Source organism: Anoplopoma fimbria, chromosome 17 (genome assembly GCF_027596085.1).
Source record: "Anoplopoma fimbria isolate UVic2021 breed Golden Eagle Sablefish chromosome 17, Afim_UVic_2022, whole genome shotgun sequence".
Classification (NCBI taxonomy): Eukaryota; Metazoa; Chordata; class Actinopteri; order Perciformes; family Anoplopomatidae; genus Anoplopoma; species Anoplopoma fimbria.
Window position 1 is genome coordinate 11283703 of NC_072465.1, and position 13246 is coordinate 11296948.

Genomic DNA, 13246 nt, shown 5'->3' on the forward strand with positions numbered 1-13246 from the left:
GTGTTTGGGGCAGCATAAATTGTGTTAGCTACTTCATTGAAAGACAATGGAGGACAAGATGTTGTGTGTAGTGTCACCCACGTGCTTCTGCACCACTATTGTCTGCTCTCCCTCCCTGGGAGAGGGGAGACGGAGGGGTGAAAGGAGGAGGAGGAGGAGGAGGAGGAGGAGGGAGGAAGTGGTGGGTTAGTTGACTGCTCCGTGCCTGTGTATGTGTGTGTGTGTGTGTGTGTGTGTGTGTGTGTGTGTGTGTGTTCGTGCGGGGAGAAGCACAGACGGCTCGTGGTAATTTGATGTGTGTCCCCGGGGATGTTTGATGGATTAATGCTAAGCAGCTCCCTCTTCCAAAGCACCACCTGATCTTTGGGGCTTGTGCCCCACATATAAAAGGCTGCAGTAGTGCTGAGCTCAGCTAGTCCAGCCATCTCTCTCTCTCTCTCTCTCTCTCTCTCTCTCTCTCTCTCTCTCTCTCTCTGCCTCTGTTTCTCATTCGCCACTTTCTGTCTTCCTTTCCATCCGTCCTCTGCTTTCTCTCTCTCTGTCTGCTGCTTTCACTACATTTTCTCTCTCTCTCTTCCTTCCCTCTGGCTTCAAACCTTTGAGTCCAGGACAGATTTTTTGTAAACCTTTTTTTTTTCCATTCATCCGCTGCTTGGCCTTTTTCGAGAAGGCCGCTTGGAAGCTCAGCACATTTCTCCTCTTTTTTTCTCCTTCTTTTTTAATCATCAGCCTGGTTTTCTATGAGGCTCTAGAAACAGCTTTTTTTTTTCTTTTTCCTTTTTTTTAAAAATCAGGGAAAGAAAATGCCACGTTCCTTTTTGGTGAAGCAGCCGAAGGTTCACGATTTCTCGTCTTCCAACTACTACCATCAGCACCAGCAGCACTGGGACAACCCGCACACCGTCACACATGCCATCACAGAGTCGGCCACCAACTTGGCGGTGCGTTTGAGTGAAAATGGTGAGTTTCTCTCTCCAGTTGTGTTTTCAACTTGTTGTTTCTGCTGGTGGTAGCTATTGATTTCTTGCTTTGAAGATGATCCATACGGTCTTTAGCACAGAAACGGCAAAAATAAACAGACAGGGGATTCATGCAACGCTGCTCATGTTGTTGTCTTTACTACCTAATCGCTCTTGGAAACCCCCCCTCAAGAAAAACCCACAGGCGTCACTTGCCCCCCTTTCCGTACGCCTCAGGACTTTTGTTTTCTAACTCGGCGGATGCTAAATAGTATTCAGGTCACGCCGGCTCAATCTGCTTAATACTCCAACCAGATCACACAGCAGCCTCTGGCTTTAATACTATTGTGCACATGAATGATGAGATATACGTGTACACGCGCATTAGGCTCTACATTTGATGCAAGCCTTTGTCAGGTCCAACTACAAAGAAGAAGGGGAGAAAAAAAAAACACTCGGGAGAAAGCAGATAGCCACATGGGACTGTGTTGTCCTTAGATGGTGCAGTTGCCCTTGAGTCTCTCCTCTCATCATCCCCCCCAACCACCCCCTCCGTTCATCTCTCCATCTGATCCTGCAGGATGTTAGATAGCCACAGGGAGTAGGATTGCAGCAACACAATCCATATGTGGAGCAGCGAGAGGTGATGGAACAGGGTTTTGAGAAGATGGGTATTGACTGGGAAATTGAGAGTGCTGCAGGTAATTCAATAAAGTGCAACATGAGCAGTGCATTGGCAGACAGTAGATTTTCCTCCTCCGCGGGACTTCTACACGGAGGCGGGATGTGCAGAGCAAGCCTGCAATACAAGCAATAATGTGTGTGTGTTCGTGTGTGTGTGTTCGGCTTTTAGAAACATCCAAAGAAATGTGCGCTTTGAGCAGGTCCCCCACCCTTACACACACACACACACACACACACACACACACACACACACACACACACACACACACACACACACACACACACACACAGACACCCCTCCACCACCAGCATCACAGATCTTGTGTTCGAGTTGAATCATTTGTCCCCCAGATTTAGGATGCCAGCTGTCTGCTTCCCTTTGTGTTCCAATGTGTGTGTGTGTGTGTGTGGGAGGTTGGGGGGGAATGGGCTCAATATACCATTGACTGCTGTCAAGATCAACCGCCCCCCACCAAACACACACACTCTCCCTCCTTTCCCACTTTGCCAATTCGCAGTCCCCCCACCTGTCACTCAGTCCCCCCCTCGCCATACTCATGAACGCTCTCAAAAACGCCACAGATGGGGAATGATCTGATTAAAATGATTTAGTGATTGAGGGGATTTCGCTGCTGAGACGCTCTGTTTTGATCCCCCCCCCCAGATTTAGACGTGCTGCTGCTGCTGCTGCGAGGCGGCGACAGGTGGATCGATGGGCAGCCAAAGCACTGCTCCACTGACTGTTTTGTCAATGTCAGCACATTGTGTTGGACTCATATTCAGCCACAATGCTCCTTTCACCTTATTTTTTTTCTCTTCCCTATCATAGCACTTGTTGAAGCCAGTGGAAGTATTGATTGGGGCAGAACTGTGCGCCCAAAGACTCATTAATATTTCATTCCCAAAGCTTGCTGAACCTTGCTCTTACAAATAGCTTCCTGTATAGGATTGGTATTGATTAGAGGTTTGGGTAAGAGGGCACTTTTCATCACAGGTTATTGAAATAATGAGGCTGTTCCAATGATAAAAACATCGGTTTCCAACTCTTTATAAATTGTGTTTTCCTTTCAAAGGCTACATCCACGATTACGTCATCCCCTCAGTGTTGCAGAGCACCAAGGAGCCAGGTCATGAGGAGACCGGACTCTCCTCGGTGCCCCTGTACTCCCCAGGTGGCAGCAGCGGGGAGGAGTTCTCCGACCACGACATGGAGCATCCGGACAGCCCTGTCTCCAGTGGTACGGTCGAGTCGGACGTCAGCGGCCCTGAGCTGGAGGATTGCAGTATCAGCGCCTTCCTCGTCTCCGATGGACGCTCCCGCCGGAGGCCCAGCCAAAGACGTCCCCGCACAGGAGGCAGCCAATCAGACAGCAGCGAGGGCGTCAGCTCAGTGGACTGCAGCCCCGCCAAAAGGAAGTCCAAAGGGCGCCACGCGTGCGGCGAGTGTGGCAAGTCCTACGCCACGTCCTCCAATCTGAGCAGACACAAGCAGACTCACCGCAGCCTGGACAGCCAGCAGGCCAGGAAGTGTCCCACCTGCCACAAGGTGTACGTGTCCATGCCGGCGCTGGCCATGCACATGCTGACCCACGACCTGAAGCACGAGTGCACGGTGTGTGGAAAAGCCTTCAGTCGGCCATGGCTCCTGCAGGGCCACATGAGGTCCCACACTGGGGAGAAACCGTTCGCCTGCGCCCACTGTGGCAAGGCCTTCGCCGACCGCTCCAACCTGCGCGCCCACATGCAGACGCACTCGGCCTTCAAGCACTACTCCTGCAAACGCTGTCTCAAGAGCTTTGCGCTCAAGTCCTACCTGAACAAGCACTACGAGTCGGCCTGCTTCAAGGGGTCCCCGGAGGACGACTGCAGCTCTGAGGACTGATCGGGACATATTTTCATTTCTATTTATACGCTTTTTAATAGTTCATTCAAAACGAAGACGGAGAAAAGCTTCTTCTCAGGCTTTCACATGCATGCATCATAATCCTGCCTTTTGATATAAGCAATAACCTCACTTAAAATGATTCAGGAATTATGTATGAAATTCTTAAAAATCTCAGTGTTGTTCACAAGTATAAAAGATTTTATATTGTTTTTTATAAATTGAAATTGCAATAATTTACATGCCAGTTTTATTTTATATGCCAGCGAGCTCTTTATTTACCTCAAACATGTATTATGCGTAAGAAAATAATAATTTGTGTATTTATTAATTTATTTAACTATTTATTTGCCAATTTTGAAGATTATTTATTTATTATTGGTTGATGTATTTGTGAATTTGCCATGGATTTATGAAAAGCCATGTATTGGATTTGTTGAAAACAAAGGCCAAAATATATTCTGACACTATATTTCTCTGTCTGATCAATTTGGTGATGACAATAAAACTGATGAAAATAAATTATTACTAAAACTACCTCCCTCATGCCTGAATACATGAAAAGACAAAACACACATTTATAGCTGTAAATATGAAATATTATAAATTATCTTCACAAGGGCAGTAACTTCTTATTAAAAATCCAAACTTTAGTTTGATCATGGGGAAAAATGTAATATTCAGTAATGACCAGTTTAAATTCAAAATATACATTCCGTGAAGTAGTTTACCTTGCGGTCCAGTAGAGGGTGCTCTTAAATTCTCTAACTAAGCTATTAAAAATGGAGGCGGACATTAGCAAGCAAAAGGTAAATGGACTGCACTAATAGAGCTTTTTCTATCTTATTGGACAAAGCGTTTTACAATTTGCCTCTTATTCACCCATTTACACACACTGATGGTAACGGAGTCACCATGCAAGGTGGGATGTGTTGGGACACTTTGACATGAGGACAGGAGGGGCCAGGGATCGAACAACCATCTTGTGATTAGTGGATGACCCAGCTCTATCTAGCCAAAGCCTACAGCCACCTTGAAGCCATGATGATGCGTTAAACGCGACAGCACAGCATCTTATGCACAGCATCGTGTGGAAGTATTTGGGGTTCTACAGTGTAGATTTCAAAATGACCAATAAAGATAAGATTGTTTGAGGACTCACCTGCGAGGTGCAACCCATGTGAGGCAGCTGGGGAACAAGAAACGAGTGGATCAACATCAAGGACGTCAAGAAGTGGACGACGTCACCCACTGGTTTGTGGATTGCTGTTTTGAGGCCTCTAATTTGGTATTTTGGCCGTCCCCATCTTGTTTTTTGGACCCAGAGGTGACCATAAGTGACAAGCTAACGTTAGCACTAGCTTGGTTAGAAGGATGCATCAGTAGTTTACATAAACTGTGATGTAACGGGGATACACATTTTTGGTGAGCATAAAACAGGCTTGTTTGTAATGTATGAAAATAAAGAACAGCCAACCCTTAGATTGTCTTTTAGTGCAACGTACTAAGCTAACAAGCCAGGTATGGTGAGCGCAACCACAGATGCTGGCTAATTAGTGCTGACATATAAAAAAGATAATATCAGAATTTCAGTCACCGAACAAACTGGAGCACAGACTTCTTGAAAGGGCCGTTACAAGTAACCGCACCGCAAGCAATATTTTTTGTCCGATATTTGCATGCAAGGTTCTTCATTTGATACTTTCGCCACAAACACTGCCTACAGGTAGAGTTCAGTGACTCAAATTAGCTGAGGTGACGACTAGCCACATAGCTATAGTGGCTCCCTAGCCAGCACCCACTTGTCATTTAAAGCGGCCGCGCCCTTAATCATGCATGCCTTAAGCCTTAACATGTTTAATATGGGAGGGGGAAAAAAATCACTCCATGTACAGTTGTCATGAACTGGTATATTAGCTATAAAGAGCAAATCCATTTTTTTTGTACCAGGCTGTAAACATGATAATTTCTTCTGTACAGTTGGATATTTTAACATTGACGACGCTTTGGAGCCAACCTCAAGTGGACATTTCCATTTTGGGTTCATTTTTCACTGCCCAGAGAGGGAAAATATAAAGACTATACTGCAGTTTGCTTTTTATAGGTATGGGTTGAATTATGTGAGGTAGAATTCATTTGTTTTCTCTTGAAAAAGGGACAGCCCTAGTATCCACACATTACTTTGCAGATGAATTTGTATTAACTGTGGCACAGCTTGCTAGTGGTTCTCCGTTTGCGTTAGCAAAGAAAATAGTAATAGCCTAGTACACTGCAACACAGCTGATATGAATCAGACGGACAGCCTGTTGGGCTTGTATACTGTGAATTTTGAATTCAAACAAATCATTACTGATCCAATATTACATTTTCTACCCATGTTTTATATAATTTCATACTCTGAGGGAAAACTTCACTCTTCCAACGCTGTATCCATGGTCCCAGCTCAGAGGCTGGATCCTCCAGTCTGCATTTCTAGACCTAATATGTCATTATATATATATATATATATCATATTTCAAAGAGCCAATAAATGCAGCCAACCTTCTCCAATTGTGATCGATTATTTAATGGTGTGTTCAGGCTAATCTCATCAGCTAGATAATGGGACCACAATCTGTTTACCAGCTATTTTTCATTTGGCTGATCATCAGTCACTAGCAAAGAAACCACATGAAGTAGACCAATGAAAAACACTGCAGGATATTATACATTTACTAGTAACCTGCTACACAGCTACTTATGCATCTCAACTCATGCTGTAAATTCAGCATTTTGTGGACCTTTGTTGACTGTCTGGCGATGTATGCAGCGCCTCCCCTGACCAGCAGAGGGGGAAACCCTACAAACACTAGAACCAAAATCTGACCTTGCTGGATCAGTCAGGACTACACATTAATGTGTTAGTCAAAAGCAGCCACATTGAAAAGCTGGAGCTTTTCAGCAGGGTGCCTGCATGTCCCTCTCTAACCCTGCCATGTTAGGAGATTCTTCACAAGCAGATCCTGACCCTCCACAGCACAGTGCTGCAGCCTCACCACAGGATGTGCTCTGGGTCAGGTGTCATGAGAAACGGGGCGCTAGTCCAGACCAGACAGGGCTAAGCCCTCGGTGGCCCCCGGCCACCAACCCCTCATGGGAAATGCAAGTATGTGTCTCAATAGACCACGGACTGGAGATTGCTATTTTCAGACAAGATGGCCACCATTCAAAACACTTATTCATGTCAGTACATTTGCATACATGTGCACTCTCTCTCTCACACACACACACACACACACAGTAAATTAAAATATACCTTGTGATTTACTCTCTCGCATGTGTTGCAAATAAAGCTGTAGTGGTGCTACAGAGATAGTTTCTTTATATCCAACAAAATGTTGTGAAATGAACAATGGATAAAATGACCCTGCGTAATGTGAAGGGGGTCGCTCATAGTGTCAAACGCATAAAGAAGCCAGTCAGTGTCTTTAAGCTGATTGGATAGGTTTTACGGCTGTGACTTAACTGTTTGGTTCAGTCTCACTCTCATTAACCTCGTTTCCACCAGTGAAGTTCCTTGAATTTAGGTCTCAAATACTAATCACTTATTAAGCAAAATTAATTAGTTACATTACTGATTATATTTCTCTGCATTACTCAGCCCAGCTTTATGCTTTTACCTGCATGTTACATCTGTATTTAATACTGGTGGAAGTAGGAAAGGAGACATCGTGGTTTACCATAACAACCAACAGTTTGGAGGTGTTGATTGACCATCGACAAAAACCCAGCCCTTCAATCTCAGGGAAGCCGTGGATTCCCAAAACCTCCAAGCGAAACTGAACAAAAATTAGGTGATCCCTAAATGTTGGCTGGCCGGTGGCTAATATTAGCAAGGCGCCAAGCAAGGCGCCAGATACTAAAACATACATTAGGACATACTGGAAGACTAATATCTGCAGTCCGAGTAGTTTTGACCAATCACGTTTGAGACGGTCTTTGCTTGTATGCAGGTAGTGGAAGGTGAAGGTGGCCGAACGCATTGGCTGAATTGCGGAATCGGAACCCACCGGCTATGGTCTGATGATGAGTTAGCTTTCGGTTAGCTTGGCTAATTGGCTACTTGTGAAACAATCCGGTCAAAGAGGTCGTCTCTCAACTCCAAGTACATTCCCACGTCTCATGTTCCTAATCGGCTGTAACCAACGAGGAAGAGGATGTCTTGGCAGATATCCACTGGCTACATCGGAATCCCAAAAATATTAGCCGTTGCCCCCTGAGGCTAAATGGGTGTCAGAGCGTTAGCCAATGGGTTCTAAGAAATATTCCCAGAGGCTAGCTGCCTGTCCATATGTCCATGTCCATGCACAGATACAAAACTGTTAGGAACCGTCTCACCTTACTCAAGGTATAACAGACCACATATTTTTACTGAGATGAGTAACTGTACTGCAATTACCAAATTTCCATTTATAATCCCTTACATGACTCTTTACCAAATCACATTACTGTAACATGTCACTTAATAACTGCCCAACACTGGTTTCTAGTTGCAGCACGCAGCAACTTTCAGTGAAAAAGCTCCACTGTACACTACCCTCTCAACAGCACACAGCAGGCCAAAACAATTATGCCCTTTTTCCACCAAAATCAGTACGTATATGCAGGTTTTCTAAACACAGCAAAATCTGCTTAAAAGTAGCCAAAATACTAATTTCCACTTGTCAGTAGATTAGTATGGCTTTCTGTTTTTTTTTCTTCTGGTGTGTCTGGTTGGACGTCATGAACTTGCCAGAAAACAGGGTTAGTAAACAGAGAAATATTACCCTTGTTTTATATCTGATATTATTCAGTCTCTCTTTCAAACTCAGAACAGAGTTGGTTATCAGTGGAAAGACTAACGAACACAACTATAATGAGTTTTATCTTGTTTCTGTCCGAGTTTGAATGAAGTCAATCAACTAGTCAAATTAAGGTTTCTCTTAATTGAGTCCGGTGGCTTTGAGGAACACAAACTGTATAATGGCTGTTACTGTTCACATCTGATGATGAATTAAGGCTTTAATTCAATCAGATCAGAGTTAGTGATTGTTGAAACAGTGGAAAAACTATCCAAGTTGGTTTTGATGAGTTTTATTTTGATGATGTGACATTTGAAAAAAGTGTGTTTTGATGATCATTGAGATCAAATTACTGTTGTCTGACTGGAGTGTGGTGGCTTTGATGAGCGCATATTAATTGGATGTGTTATAAGTCAATAAATTACAATAGTTGTCCACATCCCTGTTGATTTTCTTTTTCATACATTCACTTCAGTGTGCGTCACATAGAATTGTGCCAGAAAGGGTGCGAGAATTAGCGCATACACCCGGGTGTCATGTTTCCATCACTGTCGATTGGAGCTGTAGTCGATAAATACCTGTGAGTCATTTGTCCTGGGAATGAAGGCTGATTGCGACTTGACAAAAGCCAGATGTAAGCGGGTGTTAGTGGGGCTTATGTCCGTTTGGAAAGGTGCTTTAGAGTCTAGCTAGTGAACAAAGTGGAGCACTGAGCAGCTAAAGAGAGACATTTCCCTCAGGAGTTGGTAGGGATTAATAACAGCTAAAAGAAGAGTGAATATCAGACTGGCTGTTTGCTACACAGCTTGACAAGTTGTCAGTGTCATGTTTATAGCTGTTTCTGCTGCACACAAGACGCCAAAAATTTAAATAAAATCTATTAATGCAGCTTTACTGTAAAAATAAATTACTGTTTGATATGTGTCTGAACCAATTAGTCAATTAATGGTTTAGTCTATTCCCCAAAAATTCAATTCACAGGTATGGATCAGCTAATCTGTTAAAATTCCCATATTGTAAAAAGTTGTCCACGTCTTTTGTGATTATAAAGCAGGTATAGGTGCTATATAAATACCGTACCATTAAACCGGCCGTCAGGACCTCCGTAAGGTTGTGATGTCACAACTGTACAATCACAAGTACAAGCGCCAAACTCTGTGAAGTTGAAACAACCTGTGAGTGCATTGATGCTGTGAAGACAGCGTCAGCGCAGACGCAGAAGACCGGGAAATTATGAACAATCAGAGCAGACTTTTTCGAGAGGCGGACTAAAACGGAAAATAAAGTGTTTTTTGAAAATCAAAGCAAGTGTTAACATGTTCTCGTAGAAATCCAAAACACAAGTATGAACATGGAAAAAGCATCATATGTGTCCTTTGAGTCAGTCACCAAACATAAATGCTGAGCCTTCACTATCTCAGCTTCTCAAATGTGAATATTCACTGCTTCTCGCTGTTTAATGTTGTTGTGAATTGACAGTGAAAATAACAGTTGTTTGCATCCCTTAAATAAACACTTTACATAGTTGGAAAAAATGACAAGAAGAATAATGTGGCTCACTTGACCCCTTCACACCCTGTGGCCAGACACTGAAAAGGATATAGCCATAAAAACAAGCAATCATGCTCTACTGTACATGTCGGCAAACATAAAACCTCCAACACAGACAAAGGAGCAGACCACCACTGCAGGTCAACACTGCTTGCCAATCAACTCGGAGGATATGAGCGCCGTGTACAGAGCCTGGAGAATGACCTCAAGGCCAAAACGGAAGAGACTTTTTATAGCCCCCTTTATCAGACCTCAAGCCATGTCTGTTACATCATGTCAGAAAAGCTTTTATAGCCAACTTGTAGATTTCTCTGGTGCGATAAACTTTGTTGACCCGTGAAGGCCTTGGCTCAGAGGTCCCAGGCGACTCTGGAGGAAGGCCACATACGTGGACCGGAGGAACGTCAAGCCCAGCCTGCTGGACATTAAAGGCAGCAGTGGGCTCCTCCAAAAGAATCATCGCGTGTGAGTCCACGTCCTGTATCGCAGGGTTTGACTTGATGTTCTGCTTGTTTGAGGGCCTTCAGGGATCCCATAGGAGATGATGACACACTGGTTCATCAACCCCTGGGATCAAGAAACACCTGCTTCTTTTAGATAATGGTCCCATAAAGTAGCCTCAGGGTGTTTATTTTAGTACCGGTGATACCTTTGTTGGTTCAAAGTGTAACACAAGAGACATTCACCCATTAAACATTTTCCCTTTCGGAGCCGGGGACCAATCCCTAACAGTGAGGTCATCTAATACAAAAAAGACTACTTGGCATCTTCAAATGAAGGATTTGTCAAGTCTTTAAATGAAAGAGGTGAGACGAGCGGCGGATGTGGCTCAATGCCATTTGTTGAATTTTTAACAAAACGGCGCCCCACCTGTCTCGGTTGCTCAGACTGTCGGGAGCTGTGAATGAGGATCAGCGTCATCTTCAAGGGGGTGAAGGGGCGGTGGGAGGGAGGGGGGATGGGCAGATGAGGGCTGAGTCTTATCTTGAGGTCACAGTGAGGGTCATATGAAAGACGATACTGGTGCTACCGTTCAGGGGGTTTCAGTAGCATTGCTCTGCATGAGAAGCAGCAACTAATTTACCCCAGGAGACGACTGGCCTGATGAATATGTCATTAATCATCTGGGTTAACTGATGGTCCGAATAGCTGCAGCCACGGCAACTGAAAAAGACAGCAAAAACTTAAATTAAAAAAATCTTATGTTCCCCCTGCCCCTGCGAAAGGGCATGCTACATCTTGCATATTTAATCAGGACACAAACAGAAATGTTTCATTACATGCTGGAACTACTTCTTCTTCTTCTTCTTTTTGGTGAGTCCCGACCATAGACTGTATCTAAGAAGTGGACGTAATCATCGTAACGTCACCCATTGGTTTGTGGACTGACGTTATGAAGCCTCGAGTTTGGCTATTTGCACCGTCGCCATCTTGGATTACGGCGGTCACTATGTTGTTTTTTTCGCCACCAATGAAAGGAAGTTACCATATTTGGAAATGCTGAGGAGTGACATATAGATGCTGTATACGTCTCTGGTAGAGACATGACCCTAAAGCATACTCCTGTTTATGTCTAATTTTATTTTCCAAATAGAGGATGGAACCGTATTTTACAGGTGGTTGGCTGAGGCAGAGACTCTCATCATTTTTTCTGGGGCTTGTGGTCACCATGAGGTTGCCAGGTTTGTACAATCGTGCCTATACTGAGACCTATTCTATAACCTGTACTCACTGTTCTACAGCCAGAGACGCTGCACTGCACACATGTCTGTTGTGGATAGATAAACAATGGCTTGTCAGAAAATATTAACAGCATGTATCTACAATCAGACAAGTTTGTTTACAACCTGCCTGATTTCTTGTTTTGTGCTGACGTTGGAATAAACCTTAAAGGTTGGCTATATGATATTCAGACATTAATATAGCATCAAACAACTATCCATCCAACCCTTATTTTTAACAACTTATCCTGGTCAGGGGTCCCGGCTTTAAAAAGATAGGCTTATGGTCTCAATCTCTAGTTTCAAGTCTTCTTCAGCACAGCATGATGTTAGATAGACCATAAAGCAGGCTATGCTTAAGGACGAGTTAACTAGTGAATGACAAGTTGCTACCACGGCGTGGTTTAATATTCGAATGTACTAAAAAAAACTGAATTTTTTCATTACAAACAAGCCTGTTTTTCACAGGACAAAATTAGCATCCAAGCTAGCTAACCAAGCTAGTGTTAGCTGCTGTTGGTAACTGGGCCTGCCGCGCCTTACTTGGTTGAAGAGACACAGAAAAAGCCAGAGATGAGGACATCACAGTCCTGTGTGGCGGCAGGTGATTTCAAGCTAAATGCAGGGAAATACAGTGAAACGTTACAACAATGAAGGAGGAAAAACTGTTATTGTTTTGGATAGATTTCAAATATACAATAGCTTTCAATAAAGATGCTGGAGATTCTGTTTTCATGTACATTAAACTCTGGTCTAAATTATTGAAAGCATCCCCTACACACACACAAACACACAAACACACACACACACAGAAAACTCATAAACGGCCCTTGCAGCAAGCTGCAGCTGGCCTTTAGGAGAAGGCTCGTTTCTCCTCATTGCAGCTGTTTCCGATGAGTCAAGTTATCTGACTGCAGTGTTTCCCAGCAGACGGTGCACTGACGGGCCATAAGCTCATCGTCTCGTCACTCCGTACTGTGCAGTGGGGATATTGCAGAGGGGAGTCAACTGTCTGGCATCTGCATCGTTTTAGGGATCTGTTTTTTATTTTAGATGTTGTATAGCCAACATGAAATACCACTTTGACACTTGGATTGGTCTTTTATTAAAATATATCAGCTAGACTGTGGCATGATGGTTAATATGGTGTATAACCTGCAAAAAAAAAATCACTAAACAATGCCATTATGTTTTCTTTTTCTAAAGGACCAGTGTGTAGGATTTGGTACCATGTAGTGGTGAGGTTGCAAATTGGAACCTACTGAATACCTGTCAGCTCACCGTTCTAAGACTGTGGTAACATGAGTCGCCCAGTGTAAAACAGTGGTAACGTCGTTCACCTCGGATGTATTAATGGGTATCTATCAGAGGCCATTCTTAACATAAGAAAACTACTGTAGGAGCAACGGACTTCAGACAGTCCATGCATGAGCCACTTTTCACATTAAACGTAATAATGTATGCCTTTGTTAATATGCAAAAATAATGATTACTTCAAAGTCATCCAAAACTGTCTGAACAATAATTTCTACAACGGATGTCCTTGGGCCTCATTGCATCATCATCATCAAATCATTATGTCAATCCTTATCTTGACATTTAGGAATTACAGAAACATGTTTCCTAACT

General features: G+C 43.6%; 1 protein-coding gene across 1 annotated transcript; it reads left to right on the plus strand.

Moving 5' to 3' along the window:
- The first annotated feature begins 803 nt into the window (after positions 1–803).
- On the plus strand, positions 804–3525 carry LOC129106354 (transcriptional repressor scratch 1-like). Its single transcript, XM_054617742.1, has 2 exons — positions 804–960; positions 2717–3525. Exons 1-2 carry the CDS (start codon positions 804–806, stop codon positions 3523–3525), a joined length of 966 nt encoding a protein of 321 aa, XP_054473717.1.
- Positions 3526–13246: the final 9721 nt, after the last annotated feature.

Coding starts and splice junctions, on each gene's coding strand:
- LOC129106354 (XM_054617742.1), top strand. CDS start 804: ATGCCACGTTCCTTTTTGGTGAAGCAGCCGAAGGTTCACGATTTCTCG. Junction 961..2,716: donor GGTGCGTTTGAGTGAAAATG/GTGAGTTTCTCT, acceptor TTCCTTTCAAAG/GCTACATCCACGATTACGTC.